A 16,971-nucleotide genomic window follows, 5' to 3' on the forward strand; every position below is an offset into this window, starting at 1 on the left:
ACACTGACGAGATGTGCCTTTGTTTGTGTGTTTTAGCCTCAGCAGGTTGGTTTAGCCCTGCAGCTGTTCCTGTTCAAACTCATCACAAAACTGTTTAAATTTGGCCTCTCCAAGTAGCAGCACCTCAAGCCAAGTGCATTGGGGACGTTGGTTTTATCCGTTAGCCTCCACTGTATCAGCAAGTAAAGAAATTGTTAGGGTTGGTGCAACGCTGGATTAACTGCCTGACCCTGACAAACAACTTCCATTCTATTAAGGGCTGACGGGCAAGAAGAAATGCCAATCAGGTTTCTTTAAACTGTGACATTTTGTCAAAAGACTAAATCGAAGGGTTATAAAAGGCATGTTGGTTTTCCCAGCTACTCTGAAACCACTGCTGGCTTTACTTGCCTTTTTTTTTGCAAGCACAGCCTCATCAAAACCCCTCAGCAAAGTGTCGCCCACTTCAGAACTGGACTCAGACAAAACCGGGACCTCCTCTTGTAACCACGCCAACAACTTTACTCTGTTAGTCGTTGCCTAGCGACTCCAGTCGGTTCCAGTTTCGGAGGGGTGACGAGCACACTGACCCAGATGACAGCGGCCTCTCATTCCCCTGGCCAAGTCGATGACAGCGCTGAGCTTGAATAAGAAGAACAGCGAGTTCTGGGGGTTTGCAGCTTTGTGGTGTGCGTGGCACCCGGTCTTCTTTTTCCTCTTTTATTACGGAGCAAGAGCAAGAGTAAAAAGAATCCATCTGTCCTGCTGCGCGCTGGAACAAAGCTTAGCAGTGTAAACCCAAGGAGCATTGAAGAAAACTCAATCACTGGAAAAGTCTTCACACCCTTCATACTATTTTTGATTTCAACCAGGATCCTTACGCGTTTTATGAAATAGATCAATGCAGAGTAGCACATAACCAGGAAGTAGAAGATAAAAATATCCTTTCCCTCCATTACTAATAAAGGGTCACAAAGTGTGTTTATATTTAGACCCCTAAATAGTGTAACCAGTGCAATCAATTTACATCAGAAGTTGTCTTGTAAATAAATAGAGCTCACCAGTGTATAATTTAAAACCAGTATAAATCCAGTGGTTCTGTGAAGGCATCAGTGGCCAAACTCTTTGAGAAATTGTTTAATCCATGTTTTGGCGTATAATCCTGTGTGGCACGACACAGAGGATTATACGCCAATTTGGTCGACCCCTGAAAGCATGGGTTTTTGGACCTTCCACAATGGGTAAAAACGTGCAGAGCCAATGTTTTTTTTTAAATATAGTTACAATAACAAATTCAGATTTTAGTAGTAGATTTTTTCGCTGAAAACTTCCCGCATTGAATTTCCACAACAAAATGGCACTAAAAGTATAAGAGACAGTATTTTATTTGACTTTATGTTGGAAACTAAGTACTTTTGTTTGCATTATGTTCCCACAAACATCAACATCCAGTAGAAAATAAATAAATATTTAAATAAATATATTTATTTATTTTAATAAATAAATATTTCTTTATTTTGAAACCTAAAAATAAAAGTGCAATGTCATATTTCTGAAAATGTTATGCAACATTTGTGGCTCAAAACAAGTTGGTTTCGCTGGACTGAGGGCAGAAATGGCTCTTTGGTTGGTAAAGGCTGCAAACTCCTCGCCTAAAGTGACAGTCGGAGCAAAGAGAGCATTAATCAGAGAAGTAGCTAAGAGGCCCGTGGTAACTCTAGAGGAGCGACAGTGACGCTCTACTCAGGTAGGAGAATCTACGGACAGAACAACTACGTCTGTGTTTTCCACACATTTGGTGTTTATGGAAGAGTATCAAGAAAAATGTAGTTGTTGAAAGAAAACCATAAGAGGTTCAGTTTGACGTTTACCACAAGCTATGAAATAAATACAGTAGACATGTGGAACAAGGTGCCTCGGTCAGATGAGACAAAGTTAAACGTTGTTCCTTGCAAGCAAAATTTCGTCTGCAGCAGAAAAATGAAGCTCGGCTATGTTCTATTTTCAGTTATGTTCAACTTGTGGCTGAAATGTGGGGAAAAAAAAAAAAACTTCAAGGGGCACAAATCTTTTCACAAATGTATTGTAGCAAGGTTTACAGTCCTTCTTAGTTAATTTTAGCATTTCTTGAGGAATTTTCTACAACAGAGCTGCATGACCCCAATCCTTACCTTAACCCCTAAGTGCTGTGCAGTATGTTGATTCCTATATTCTTTTTTTTCTCTCTTGCTCTGGGTGAAGGCGGACGCCTTTTTCCTCTGCTCCCTCCCTGCCCATGCCTGCTCTGCTTGCTCTGTTTTTGTCCCGTCTTTTTCTATATTTTTTGGAGCCTTTCTTTGCACATCATCCAAATCTACAAATTATGGATCTGGTCAACCAATCTCTCAATGCAATTGATCAAATTTTCTCGACGAGAAGTCTGGGCACAGGAGAGACCTCTTGTCCTGCAGGGACACACTCGACGGGCTTCACCTTGGATTTATTCATGATAACAGGATTTCTGCTGTTTGGAGCTTGTGGATTCCTGGATTATCGACAAATTTGTGACAGACTTGGCCGAACTAGCCAACACTCGGACTGTTGGTGTGGACAAAGACAAGGACTCTAAAACTCACTAACCGGATGGAATCGATCTTGGAGAAGTTGCTAGTTTCAGTTCAGTGGAATGACCAAACTTATTTGGATAATTGGGATCTGAGATGAGAGACTTTAGGGAAGATTGAAATGTATAATCTACCCTACCTAAGACAATCTATCTGAATTGGCTCCCCACATGTTGCCTTGGAAGGGCTGCATATTTCCAATCTCCTTGAAGATTTGTAAACTTGACGCTCCTTCCCACCTCGCCCCCTCCTGTTATCCATGCAGCTGTGGAGCTGAGCGCTCCCAAGGCCTTGATAACAACACCTTTATCGGACTTCTGCCGGGAGGCTGAGCAACGCGGTTTCATGGGCCTGTGATGTCACTGCCTTCACTCATGTCTTTGTTTTGCCCTTTGCTTTGCCTGACTGTTGCCATCTGCCCTAATGTGTCTTTTCCTCCTTTTTTATTTTATTTTGTTAGAAACTGTGGAGTACTCACTGCTTAACCCAGAAAAGGATTAATTCAGATTATCAGTAATATCAGAAATTGTGGAGTACGCACGATTTAGATCAAGATTATACTTCCTACATAACTTTTATGCAGAGACTCATGCTGCTACAGCCCAGAAAAGGAATTAAAATTACAATGAACTTGGAATCCAGAAATACAAGAACAGTCACTACTTGGTTATTTTTTATACTACTACTTGTTAGAAACTGTGACTACTCACTTTTAACCCAGAAAAGGACTTAGAACCAACTTAGATTTAGCTAGTTATCTTTAGATTATCAACAGTTATTTAGAAACTGTAACTACTCACTTTTAACCCAGAAATGGAATTAGATTAGTCACTCATTAGGTTATTTTTTCCAGAAACTGTAGAGTTCTCACTATTTAGATGCAAAGACCAGAAGCCCAGAGGACCCGTTTGGATCGAGACTACTTTTTAGACTCCTGTTCTTCCAACCCAGAAATGGAATTAGACCAGAGGATAATTATCAACCCTGAACAGGAGCTCCTAGTTTACATACTTTAGGTCAACATTGGATTATTTTTCTCTTTCTTTTTTTGCTCTTTCCTTGGGTTTGTTATTTTGTTTGTATTTCCTTTTAATTCCTGTAAAGCACTTTGTATCGCCTTCTTGCTGAAAATGTGCTACATAAATAAAATTACATTACATTCATAAAAGTTTCCTTTTTCTGCTGGCTTACGCTTTTTCACAACAATAACTGATAAAGATATGCAGCATTTTTTTCTTTAGTTTCCTCAAAGTTTTCTCAACTTTCCATGCAACAAAATTATGTACATTTAGTTCTTGTTTGCCCCCAATTCTTAATCGATTTGTGGCCTAAGATTTGACTGAAAACAAAACGTGGATCCTATTAAAAGAGATAACTTAAATAAGAGAGTACTGAACTGCTTCTCTGAAAGGCACCTCGGCTCAGTTAATACTGTATCTGAAAGCTTTCAGACAACTGTCAGTGATTACATTTTAAAACATAAGTGCTTAAATGAGCAACAGTCAGACATTTCAATTATTCACAGTGCCTGACAAGGCACTAACAGAATTACATGTCCATGTGGTTGGCGGTCAAATGTTAATACCGTTTTCTGGTCATATGGAGGGGCCTCGTCGATCGTATACTGCTAAACCCACCCGTCCTGGCCAGTGGACCAAAGTTCAGCTTTTATGTAAGCGCATTCATTACATAAGACTGCAGAGTCTGAGTAGCTCACAAATAATTAATGCCTAAAAGTTGACTGAGCACTTCTTTTGCATCACTTAGAAGATCCAGACTGGAAAAAAAGAGATGGACCGCCTGTTTCACAGTCCCTGCAAAAAAAAAAAAAATCACGAGATCTGCAAAATACGAAGACATGCAGGCTGACGCCTGTCAGAAGCGGATCCTGTCAGATCTGTGGCTCTACGTTTCCTAAAAGCATTAATGATCTATAAAACCTAGTTATGTATTTTATTGTATGTAAGACTAACCAGAAACCTGCTCAAAACAATAAAATAAAAATACACTTATAAGGGCGGCAAACACATTTTTCAAATTTAAACTCCTGTAAAAAGTACAAGTGTCCTGTATCTGTGTCCCTAAGGAAGAATTAAACTAAACTAAACACATAATTTCATATATATTTTTTTTATTTACCTGTTGAGTAACATTACATTCACAGTTTAAATGCAAAAAGATGTTTCCAGTAAAAACTGATTTTTTATTTTTTATTTGGCATGAATGAGACAATTTATCTGTATTGGTGGTTTTTTTCAAGGACCCTCTTGTTTCCGGTTCTTACATCATCTGGTGGCTCAAGTTCAGGACTTTACATTAGCTAAGTCCAAAGATCTAATCTCAGTTCTGTTCTTTGGTGGAGGAAGATGTTTGATTCTGATATTGCTCAACCACCCACCCTCCACTTAGTTTTAAATTAGGGACAAAACTCCTGATATGTTCACTTAAGTTAACTAATGGCCACTCAGAATAAATCCATTCTGGCCTCTATGAAGCAAAACAAGCCTGAATGTTTCAAACATATGGTTCTTATTCAGGGATTTACATTTACTCTGCATCTATACTTCTTACCTAAAGGGGCACTATTACGCATTTTCCAGGTACATAGTGCCATTTTATAGCAAGATCAAGTAACTATGTTACCTTCAGTGTTGTATCAAACATGACATAAGAAATTTGGCTTCACAATTTAATGCCTTGAAATTGAACTTTGTCTCTTTAAGAAGCTCCTATTCTTTCCAACACTCCTTTTTCAGCATGTTATCCCAACAGTGCTTTCCATTATACCGTTTACAACCGTTCTTAGGAAAGTTGGACTGAGAAGTAGTTTATATGACACACAGTTCCCCGTGTCGTTTGTTAATTGCTGCTGCTGCTAGTCTGCAGGAGCTGTGCGTGGGCAGGTGGAGGGGGAGGACAGGTGTTCTGTGAGGTGGAAGCTCAGCTGGTGGCTGCAACTCTGAGGACTAACTTTATGGGAGCAAGTGTTTTGGCACCCTAAATAGTTGCCATGGGAGATTCAAGGATTTCTTTAATACCCCCCTAATTAAACTAAAAGGATCAGTGGTGTTGTCATTCACCAAACATGATCAAGTACTGTTCCAGCAGTCATGCTGTTTAACAATCTGAGCAAGGTTCTCTCTAGCAGCAGCTGTTTTCATGCAGTCATCACTGAGCACCAATGATTTTCTGATGTCGGACCCGTTAACAAAAGTCAATGCAAAAGCCGTCTTTATCTGTGTAAGAGAATTTTCTCTGAACTCACAGGTTATTAAGTCCCTTTCTTTTACAGGCCTTTACAGCAGTATCAAATTAACGCACAGAGCAGAAAATGATTTTTGAAAGTGCTGGAAATATTTGTTTGGCACAATTCCTATGCTAAATAAAGATTCACGTACGCTGAAAGTTGCATTTAAAAAAAAATAAAGGTAAATAAGTTCTCTTATTCAAATAACAAAACTTTTGTTACGATTTTCAGAAGTGAATGACTATTAAGTTAATTGACTAATGCTTAGCCTCACCTGCTACAGAGATGATGAAAGAAGCGTCCATAGCATCGATCCCCAGGTTCCTGGCCCTGGCAGACAGGTGGAAGTACGGGATGAAGTAGGCCAGTTGACTGAACACCAAGGACCAAGTGTAGATGCAAAAGAAAGGGTCCTTCAACAAGGTGAAGTCCAATAATTTAGGTTTAACATCAGCCATTCCAGTCGGCGCACCGGCGTGTAAGGGAACTCCAACAGTGGTGGAGCCATTCATGGCACCATTCATCTCCGCTGGGCTGTCTGGACTTGCAGCCTTACACTGACCTAAGTCATGTGGGGGCTCATGGCCATTTCTATTATTGAGGACCAGTCTAGTCAATTCAGGGTTCAATGACTGGTTCTCTTGTCCATGAATGGATTGTTCTTTTAAGTTTTCAGTGTCCCTGTGAGGCGTAGGAGAGGACTGGAGAGAATCAGATTTGGAGACACCATTGGACAGAGCAGAAGAGCTGCTCAAGCAGTTTTTAGGGTATTCCTTCTCTGCAGAGCTCTTAAGGGAAATAGAAGGGCTCTTTTGCATAGGCGAAGACGTAGAGTTTGTTACAGGTGGCTTCACATTAATGGGTCTCAAAAGCATCCCAGAAGCCACCAGGTTCAGCATGAGGCCGCCGAGAATCAGCATTGCACCTATGGATGACAAACACGACCCACGGCATAAGATTCACTGACACACAAGAGCTCATCCAAAGAGTTTTCCTTCCTATCCTACCTTGCCAAGCGTACTGGTCCAAGAGCAGCTGGGTGAACGGGGCCAGGGCAAAGGTCAAACCCATTCCAGATCGACCAATCGCGTACGCGGTTGCCAGCCGTTTTCTAAAGTACAGCGCTGTGATTACTGAAAATGACTGGTATAGTAGTGCAAAGCCCATTCCTGACAGGAGAAAAAAATACATTAATGGGATTAATCTCTTTTTCATTGTTAGAACACTGAAGTCTGAAAAGTAAAAAGAAGTAGCCACCAACACCATTTATTTTCACCTGAACTCACCGACTATCACTCCCATGCTGATGTAGAGGTAAACTACACTGTTGGCAAAGATGCTTATGATGAAGCCTCCACTAACTAGCACTGCCCCAGAGATGGAGGTCACCCGCGGTCCCAGCTTGGCGCAGGCCACCGAGGCAATGGGAGCTGCAGCACAAGATTTTAGATGGAGTTGGTTCTTTGGGCATATTTTAACCCCTTTCAGTTGCGTATGTATGAACATGTGCATAGAAAGATTTGTGTTACTAATCAGAGGAAATAAGCAAACAGACAAATATCGTTGTCACTCCCACCTCCAGACAGACGTAAACTAGACATGATGGAACCGATCCAGCTGATGCTCTCTGCCGAACCTCCAAACTCATCTTGGAATGCCACAAAGAAGATCCCAAAGCTTTTGAGGGTGCCCATCACAAGAACATTTACCTGCAAGTACATACAAATACCAATATATAGAAATGTATTAAAATGAATACTAGGCACATAGTTCCTCTAAATCACAGCTGTAATTAAAATGGAGGTAGATTCTAGCGAAACTTCCTTAATGCAATCCACGTTGAAAAGAAAGATACTTACTTTAATATGTATTTATATAGCAAAAGATTTTATACAGAATAATTTTCATATGACATTAAGAACTAATTATACAAAAAAAATAGAGCAAACACAAGAAGAACAAGTAGCATCAGGCGTAGCATCGCAATAGACGATATGAGGTGAAAAAAAAAACAAATACAATGTGGTCAAATATTCATGTTGAGCTATTTATCAATGATGTTGGTTTAGATGGAAACATTAGATGTCTTAAAGTAATTACAGACATTTTGGAAGCATCTGGGATTTTAGTGACGAATTGTGACATAAAAAATATAAAACAAAAATAAAAAATAAAAAAAAAAAAGAAGCTGGGTGAGTTTGTCATACCAGGAAACAATGGAGCACCACCATCCAGCCCCAGCCTCCATCTGGAGGCTCCTCATACTGAATTTCTTTCTCCTTCTCCTTCTTTGTGGTCATGGCGTCTCTGCCGAACAGATTCATGGTGGCCTTTGTTTCACTGGAAGCAAATAGAAAAATAGGTAAGCGGATATTGATTATTATGCAGCATTTTAAAGGTATGTACACAATATATGTTTTAATATTTACCACCGCATGGTCGCTGATGTTTATTCTGTGTAAATATCAAAAGCTTTTCCATAAATATATATTAAATAATTTAAATGTAAATTACAACAGATCCTCGATGTAAAAGAAGATCACATTGATTTTAAAAGAATCATAAAGCCGCAGTATTTTACATCAGCATTGTGCTGCTACACAGAAGAAACACTTACAGCCCAGATCTCTTCACTCTTCACCAATTTACAACATAATGAGATTGTTGAGCCGTCATATTTCAAAAATGTGAGCTCTACATCAGCAGGAGTTATTTGTTTTGCAACACAGTGTTTGCATTCAAAGTGATTTTGTAGATAACATTTTGTATCACACCAATAATAATTATTTTATAACAACAAATTTACTCAACTTGAAACCCTCAAGTTGCACTGGCAAAGTATATCGTTCACCCTGTGACACGTCACAGTTCATATAAGGCAGAAGTGTTTTTAACATGTGACTCACAAAAAAAGAAAAGAAAAAAATCAAAATGGCACAGAAAAGCTACTTTTAGACTCAGCTCATCAAAATGAGCTGAACATTTTTTATGTTCCTGATCATTTGTGTTTGTCTTAAGCATTTACGACTTAATCAAGCAAAGCTTTTAAAAAGGTGCACAAGAAATAGCAATCAAACCCTTTGTTTGAACAAAGAATACATGTATAAACAAAATAATCAGCAGAGTATTGAATTTTTTTCAGTTTTTAAAATCTCCAGTCACATTTTCTAAATTCCATCCAGAGCATTAAAAACATAAGTCACCAAAAAAAAAAAACAGCAAATAATGTATACATCCTGACAGTCACAGTGCAAGCAAGGCCAGTGACTTTTCCCCTTCGCCTGTCTGAATGTCTGAGCAGCCTTCACATTATATGAGTCTGTGTCTCAGCAGGAGCAAATATTTAATTATGTATACTCTGAGGCTGACTGACTGCATGGGAAGCATGATCTCTGAACGTGGAGCTGATGATATTTTAACTTTCTAGGTTGTTGTTTTTTTTCCAGTTCTGCCCAAAGATATAAAATATTTTAGGAATACAATGTAATGATTTATCTAGATAAACTAGAAACTTTGTCCCATGTGAATCAACAAAGAACTGGCTCTGTAACAGAATTTTTTCACTATTTTACATCAAAGAATCTAAAAAGCAAATCAGTAAAAGAGGTTTGGCATCAGTTTGTGCTGTTTTTTAGTGCACTGCAGGCCAAGTCAGAAAACGCAGCAGAAATGTTGCTCTTTTAGCATTTACAGTGGTTAAGTTCATGGAGACTTTGCAAACTCAAACACCCTTCGTTTAGCTGCAGTTCTCCGAAAGTTAACTCTGGAGATTTATATATATATATATATATATATATATATATATATATATATATATATATATATATATCCTCCTTGAAGTCTGTAGTGGCAGGATAAACTTTGTCCAGCCTCATCTATCACGGTTGCACTTGCTTTAAAGAATTGGATTACTGCTCCGACTGTAGATAGGAGCAGGTTTTTCAATCCGCATCTATTCTTGAGGCCATTTTCTGACTTGGAAAGATCCACACACATCCTCTTTTCTCAAATGCCATGTTCTTATCTGTCTCATTCTTCACAGATGCTGACAGACCCAGAACTCCTTGTTACATTAATTTTACCCACAGAGAAACAATAACGCAATAAAACAAAAAATAATAATAATAAAAACATTGTTAGACTCTCACATTTCTAGAATTTTATTTGTTTCTGTATTTTTTTACATCTTTATCATCGGTGCCAACTAACGTGGAGATGATATGAATTGAAACTAAGGTTATATGTCTTGAGGAAAACATTTATCTGCAATGCTGTTGCAGAATATTCACATGCAACACTGAATGAAACGTTTCCTGACTCTTTCCAGTCTTTTCTCATCATTACTACTTTCCCACCATTTTCTATAAACTTTGCATATCAACTTCTAAAACATACCAACCTTTTCAAGAAATAAGACTATTATTGAAGTTATTTTATTTCAGAAATGAATTTCACTATGTCAAACATTTAATACAGATTAATTACACAAAGTCTGTTTTTAAGTCTTTATTTTCACTTAAGACTAAAGCACAAAGAGTACAATATCATATTTAATCAGTAAAAAAACTAACTTAATGAAAAGCATGTTTAATACCCACTTAAAAGGTTACTGTTTTCTAACTCATCACAATGCAGATTCTAACTTATTGAATATGATAGTAGATGGTGTGTATCAACAGTAGATGCACTACACACTGCGACTATATGAACCCAAAAAGTTCCTATGATAGTGCTAACACTATTCTGATTATAATTCAAAATGTTGTGCAATGCTAAGATATTTCTAGAATATTCTATAGCTTGGAAGATTTATTTTGGAAAGATAATAAACGTATCTTGAAAGTTTGTGGTTTAAATCCTGAGAGCAAAACAATGATCGTAAACTTTGGTCCTGATTACTTTATTTCTATATGTCAGAGAAGAAAACCCTCTGCTTAAATAAGATGTGAATATAATAAAAAGCACTGTCGTTGATAAAAGCAGGATGGATGAAACGCTGCATAAAACCTTGCAAAATCCATAAGCTCATAAATCTGCACCTTTTGCCATGAAACTGCATCAGCAAGAAATAGATATCCCTATTGGGATTTTCGGATTGGACAGTCATTGTTTTCTTGAGAGTATCCATGACTTAGCAAAAGTTGTCTTCTTTCCCAAATAACATGTTTCTGCAGAGGATGCACAGAAACAAGCTGTGTTTCTAACCGTACTGTAGTCTGACCACCAGCAGTCCATGGTTGACTGTTTTGATAATTTCTCTGAATATTCTTTCCCAGAATCCTCCTCCTGGTACTTTGAGAGATCTTTAACAAGCCTTATTAAAAGAACAGAAACCATGTTTTGCATAATAATTAATCAATGTTAACCACACAGGGCGTACTCCGCCTCTCTGGAGGAGCCCTCGATCGATCTGGATAGGTGGACGGATGCCAATCACAAAAAACAACCATAGAAAATTGTTTCTGCGGAAATTGTTTCTGCCAAACACAGCTCCACTAGACTAGCAGCAACAGCAGCAATTAGCAAACACCTGCTGAACTCATCATATGACCTACCACTCCTAAGAATGATTGTAAACAGCATAATGAGAAACATTGTTGTGATGACGCAAGAAGGTGGGGTGGCAGAAAGAGAAAGAGCTTCTTAAAGAGACAGAGGCCCAAATTCAAGGAGTTAAATTGCGAAGTCAAATTTCTTTGACTTACTCATAGACATACTCACAGACCAAACTGGAACAAAACTATAAGAAGTGCTGTGCAAGTTTAAAAGAAGTACTAATTAATGACATTTTATGTTACAAATCTCTATTAGTATTAATTTAGTCACATCAATGGTTGCATATTGTTAACTTTATAATCTACAGAAAGATGTTTTGAAGTTTTTTTTCTGTAAATTGGTACACATGGGGGAATTGTTTGATTGCATATTCTTGTTTTTTTATAGATTAAGAAAAACTGTACTTTGTTCCAAAGTACAGTTTAAAGTACTTAGAGTTGTTATTTAGTACTTCCAGTTTGCAGAAAATCTATGTGCATATATAAACTCTTTTGCAAGCCACCTCTTGCTATATCGTGGGGAATCGTGGTTATGCAGTAAAGCCAGCCCCCGAATCTCAATTCTACTTGCCAGTTCGGATTCGGGACACAATGCAAGGTCAGCTTTAATGCCCCGTTTCTCTGTTGCTTATCAAACCAAACCAAGACTGAGAAAAGACTTTTCAGGCACGAGCTTTATGTGTCTTATGAAACTCTTTAAATCAATTCCTCTCTTGGCAGGTGAGAGGTGGACCATCACTGGATTTTCCTCAAACCTTCATTCATTATGAACACCATAAGGAAACATCCATCTATCAGATATCAAAGTCTAGGGAATGGCTGACCTGCCTCTCTGTCAAAAACCAGCCTCCCCGCAATGCGGCGCAGACATGTGGAAATAGACAATGGATGAATGGATGACATTTTTTTTTCATGACTCGTTGAGTCATTAGCTTCATAAGCCAGCGGAGTGCTGTGCCCTTTAGGGTTTCTTCATTGCACCAAGAATATTACACAACTTTGCTGTCACACATGTAGAATTTATGATTACTCTGCTCAGGTTTTATGCATGCACACATTTCTTCAGGGTTGAATGTAGGGCAGCTCATTCAAGCAGAAAAAAAATGTTGCCCGTTTAAAATCATCCAGTCATCCAAAATCCTTGCACAGGACAATTATAGATGATGAAGTTATCCATAAATTATGTGTACAGTCAGTTTTTTTTTTAAGGCATCACTCTTGTTGCATAATTCTGTTGATTTCTTTACGTGACGCTTCGTCCTCAAAATTCATCCATTAGTAGGTTTTTCCAAAAGCTTATAGTTAATATTTGATCTTATGTCACTTTGCCTTATTCAGTAGGTACAGCAGGACGATACTGGCTAGTCTATTTTTACAACAAGACATCACAACCTCTGGTTTATTTGCCTCTGAAGGACTCCATGTGCCTCTCTGACCAGAACGAACTTGGTTTACTGTGAGGTTTTCCACATCTGGAATCCACAATAGCCGATGACAAAAAAGTTTATTGCTAAATCAGCACATTTGCATCAGCACATTTGCATGAGCACACGCGTGTTGGGTCATCTTTGGACTGTGATGCTGGCAGACTGTCGAGTCCAGCTCCACATTAGACCTCTAAAGGAGAATGTGACGAAAAGGAAACAAAGTCCATGAGGTTGTCAACAAGGTTTGACAGTGAACTAAGGGGTCACAGAGGGAAAACATATTTAAAGCTGAATTCATTTGAAACTGAAATTAAAAAATAAAAAGTAGCCGTGTCCAGGTGGAAGTAGGACTAGATGATAAATCAATAAAATATATGCAATAAACACATAACCAATATACGTCCAATAGCGTATTCCATAATTTTACTGAACTCCGATCCAGAATTGCAAAGCATTCTGGGGGATGTAGGCAGAGGAAAGGCTTTAGCTGCTCAGCCACTCACAGCTGAGGCATCAACTAACTCACTCACTCTTTGGTTACCTAGCAACAACCTGTTGAGCAACTCGTGCAACAGTCAATTTGTCAGTGAGCCTATGTGAAACGTAGCCTCAGTTTCCAGTTCTCACCCAACAACAGCACTACTCTGTGTGGTTTTCTCCTACCACAGCCTATTTGCTTCAAGGTGTGACGTGTTGTGGGTTCAGATTATATTCTCAGCTAATCTCGGTTATAACGACTGGTAATTTGAGCAACTGATGCCTTTCTTTCATTTAAAAGCAGTCTGTTCATTCCCCTCTGACTTCCAACATCAACTAAGCAGTTTGTTGTACCTCCAGCCATGAAGGCCGGAACTACAGGGAACAAAGAGACTGGTTTGAAACCTGTTAATCCGACAATGAACTGTATTAGCCCACTTTTAGTTCCAGGGGGAGGAAGAGGAAGAGCTTCAGGAAAGGAAACTCTAAGTATCATCAGATTACTGTTTGTGTTTCCAGTGTTTGTATTTGTGGCCAATAAAACAAGTCTGCAGCCGTGTCTTTACTCCATCCCTGGAGCTGAGAGGCGGAACATCAGTAGGAGCTACCGTGTCGACGCTCCTCCAGCTGCTAGCAGAGGAGGTCCAGAGTCTATGGTTTTCCAACGCTACACATTTTGGTCAACTGACCAAAAGGCTATTGATTTCTAATTCAGAAAATCATTTAATAAAACCTTATTTACAAATTATGGATTATCTTCACTTCTGCTTAGCATTGTGAACTGGTTGTTTGAACACATACCAATTGTTGTAATTTAATCCTAAAAGTAGTTTCAGTTAGCTTAGAGCTAATTTAGTATTATTTCCAAAACAGTGTATGTACGTACAGACAGACGTACAGACAGACGTACAGACAGATATACAGACAGACGTACAGATGTACAGACAGACATACAGACAGACGTACAGACATTCAGACGTACAGATGTACAGACAGACATATAGATGTACAGACAGACGTACAGACGTACAGACAGACGTACAGACAGACGTACAGACGTACAGACAGACATACAGACAGATATACAGATGTACAGACAGACATATAGATGTACAGACAGACGTACAGACGTACAGACGTACAGACAGACGTACAGACGTACAGACAGACGTAGAGATGTACAGACAGACATACAGACAGATATACAGATGTACAGACAGACATATAGATGTACAGACAGACGTACAGATCAGACGTACAGATGTACAGACAGACATACAGACAGACGTACAGACATTCAGACGTACAGATGTACAGACAGACAGACAGAAATTGCAATTTCCATCTCTCATACAACACTCTCAGAAATACATCAAATACTTAAAAAACTGGGCTGTAATTTTACTGTGTCATTTTATGAGTTTTATTCTTACTAAATATTTTTGGTGCAGCTGTGAGTAATCCACAGAAGATTCTGGTGCAACGAATCTTAATTTGTTGAATTAATTAATTCGGTCTGTGTGACACCAACAACACTGTCACATTTAAAGCCACCTAGATCTTCTTTCCTCCTTATTTTGTTGGAACTTCGCCACATCCAGATGAAGGCATTGAGTTGTTGATTATCTTACGAACAAGAAAAGATTGAAGTAATTTCAGACTCTGCTAACTACTTGATCACAAGTAGAAAAGCACAACAGGGGGTGTGCTTTCTGTTCCCATGGCTGCAGCAGGTAGTTGTTCTCTGAAAGTGTTTGTTGATGACTACTGACTGCAAACATTGACATAGTGTATGTCACTTGCGAGCTAGAAAAATTGATTTAGTTTATCATCATCTACAGACTGCAGACATCTCACTAATCAAGAGAAGATACAGGCGGTATGGCCAAAGGTTTTGGCTCTAGCCCAACAGGAGTCATGGAGCCACAAAGCTGAAAGTCAAAGTTTCAACATCAACATAAAATGTCCTGAGTGCTCAACTGATTTCACAGTCTGACAAAAAAAGAAAAAAAGTTGTGCTCCACTGCAGTGACAGAGACACTCAGAGGAACTGAAGGGGTTAAATATCCCCTAAATGTTAACATTATATTTAGTAGCTTATTTTCTTGCTTTTGACTCTTAGCTGTAGAAAAGACAAGCACACAGTGAAAAAGGCCACCTTACGCTTCAATTCTGTCGACACAACTGAGACTCAAACTGTCGTGACAAAACACAGATTTATTTTATATTCAGCTCATTTTTGTAAAAGATCAAATAAAAGTCCTGACTCTGAGCTGAGGATTTCGTGTTTGTAATGATCAGAAGTGAACCGTTTCACATCCCAGACCTGAAGCTGCTCAGAGGCTAAAGTTCCTCCAAGCCTATGTGCAGGATGGATCAATATTTTACCTCTAGTTATAGTTACTGCTGCACAAGTCGTAAAAGCTAAATACTTTAAGCTGTGGGGTCGGGTGCTTTTGACACTCGGTTTTGCTCAGTTGGATTTTCTTTAAGTCTCAAGTAAAAGAAATCTGAAATTATAGAGCTATAAAAAAAAAAAGTATTTACCACCTCAACTATTTCTTCTACTTTTTGTCTCACTTAATGTTTAACAGGAAACAAGTTTCTGTGTTAGAATGAGTTAACCAGAATAAACCTAAGCATGTATAAGGTGATCATTTCATATTTATCTTTCCAGTGTTTAAAACCAATTTATCTTTACAGGGTCATGGAGGTGGAGCAGGGGGTGGGGAGGTGGGGATTATATCTCCAGCGGTTACTGGGTGAGAGGCGGGACAGGTCACCAGTCCATCGCAGTGCAGTATAGAGACACACATGACAAACAACCGTCCACTCACATTCACACCTAAGGACTACTTAGAGCAGAAAAGTTCATCTAACGGTCATGTTTTTGGCCTGAAGGAACCCGGAGTACCCGGAGAGAACCCACTCATGCATAGGGAGAACATGCAAACACCCAAGCAGAACGACCCCAGATGGAGATTTAAACCTGAGGTCTTCTTTCTGCAAGACAACAGTGCTGCCCCAGCGCCTGCATGCTCACGGTCCCACACTCCCACCCATATTCACATCCGCATAGTGAGGAACAAACTTCCAATGGAGACACACCCAACTTGGCTTGAACAGAACCAGACATTAACTGGCTACAGAAACTTGACAATGGCGAGAGAAGTGACCTAATCAAGGAGGTCACAAAAGAACCTGAAACTACATCCAAAGCCTGTCTAAGCTGAAGTCAATGGTAATGTTTCAGCAATAAGATAGACTGGGTGAAACAATTCTTTTACATTCAGTAGGAGAGACTGATTGCATAGCTTTCTTCCTTATTAAATGAACATATGATGATTTAAGTTTTGGTTGATAATCTGAAACATTTAAATATAAGCAACAAACAGAGGTAATCTGTAAAACGTCAAATGTTTTTGCTTTTTTAGCTCTGTGGATCATAATTATGCAAAAACATTAATTCCAGCACGAATTGAAACTTTTAAAAGCCCCTGTCTTTTGTAAGCAAGTTTTAAAGCACAAAGTGTTATTCTGGTGGGAAACGACCTTCACTGACGCAACAAAAACGAAGATGCAAGACAAACTCTTATTTGTTTTATGAACGTACCAATGAGTGCATTTGTCACGTTCTACAGCGAACAACTATAATCAATGGAGGGTAAATTAAATTGTCACTA

At 38.8% G+C, this 16,971-nt stretch overlaps 1 protein-coding gene across 1 annotated transcript in view; it reads right to left on the minus strand.

Moving 5' to 3' along the window:
- slc16a4 (solute carrier family 16 member 4) overlaps positions 1-16,971 on the minus strand; it is a 31,792-nt gene that overhangs the window by 10,701 nt on the left and 4,120 nt on the right. Inside the window, exons 4-8 of the mRNA XM_081608963.1 lie at positions 8,037-8,169; positions 7,406-7,538; positions 7,116-7,259; positions 6,837-6,998; positions 6,104-6,754 (exon numbers count right to left, since the gene is read on the minus strand). Of these exons, the coding sequence (XP_081465089.1) occupies positions 6,104-6,754; positions 6,837-6,998; positions 7,116-7,259; positions 7,406-7,538; positions 8,037-8,153 (1,207 nt within the window). The 5' untranslated portion in view covers positions 8,154-8,169. The remainder of the gene's footprint in view (positions 1-6,103; positions 6,755-6,836; positions 6,999-7,115; positions 7,260-7,405; positions 7,539-8,036; positions 8,170-16,971) is intronic.

The sequence above is a fragment of the Poecilia reticulata genome, chromosome 7, assembly GCF_904066995.2.
Source record: "Poecilia reticulata chromosome 7, P_reticulata-male-v2, whole genome shotgun sequence".
Lineage (NCBI taxonomy): Eukaryota > Metazoa > Chordata > Actinopteri > Cyprinodontiformes > Poeciliidae > Poecilia > Poecilia reticulata.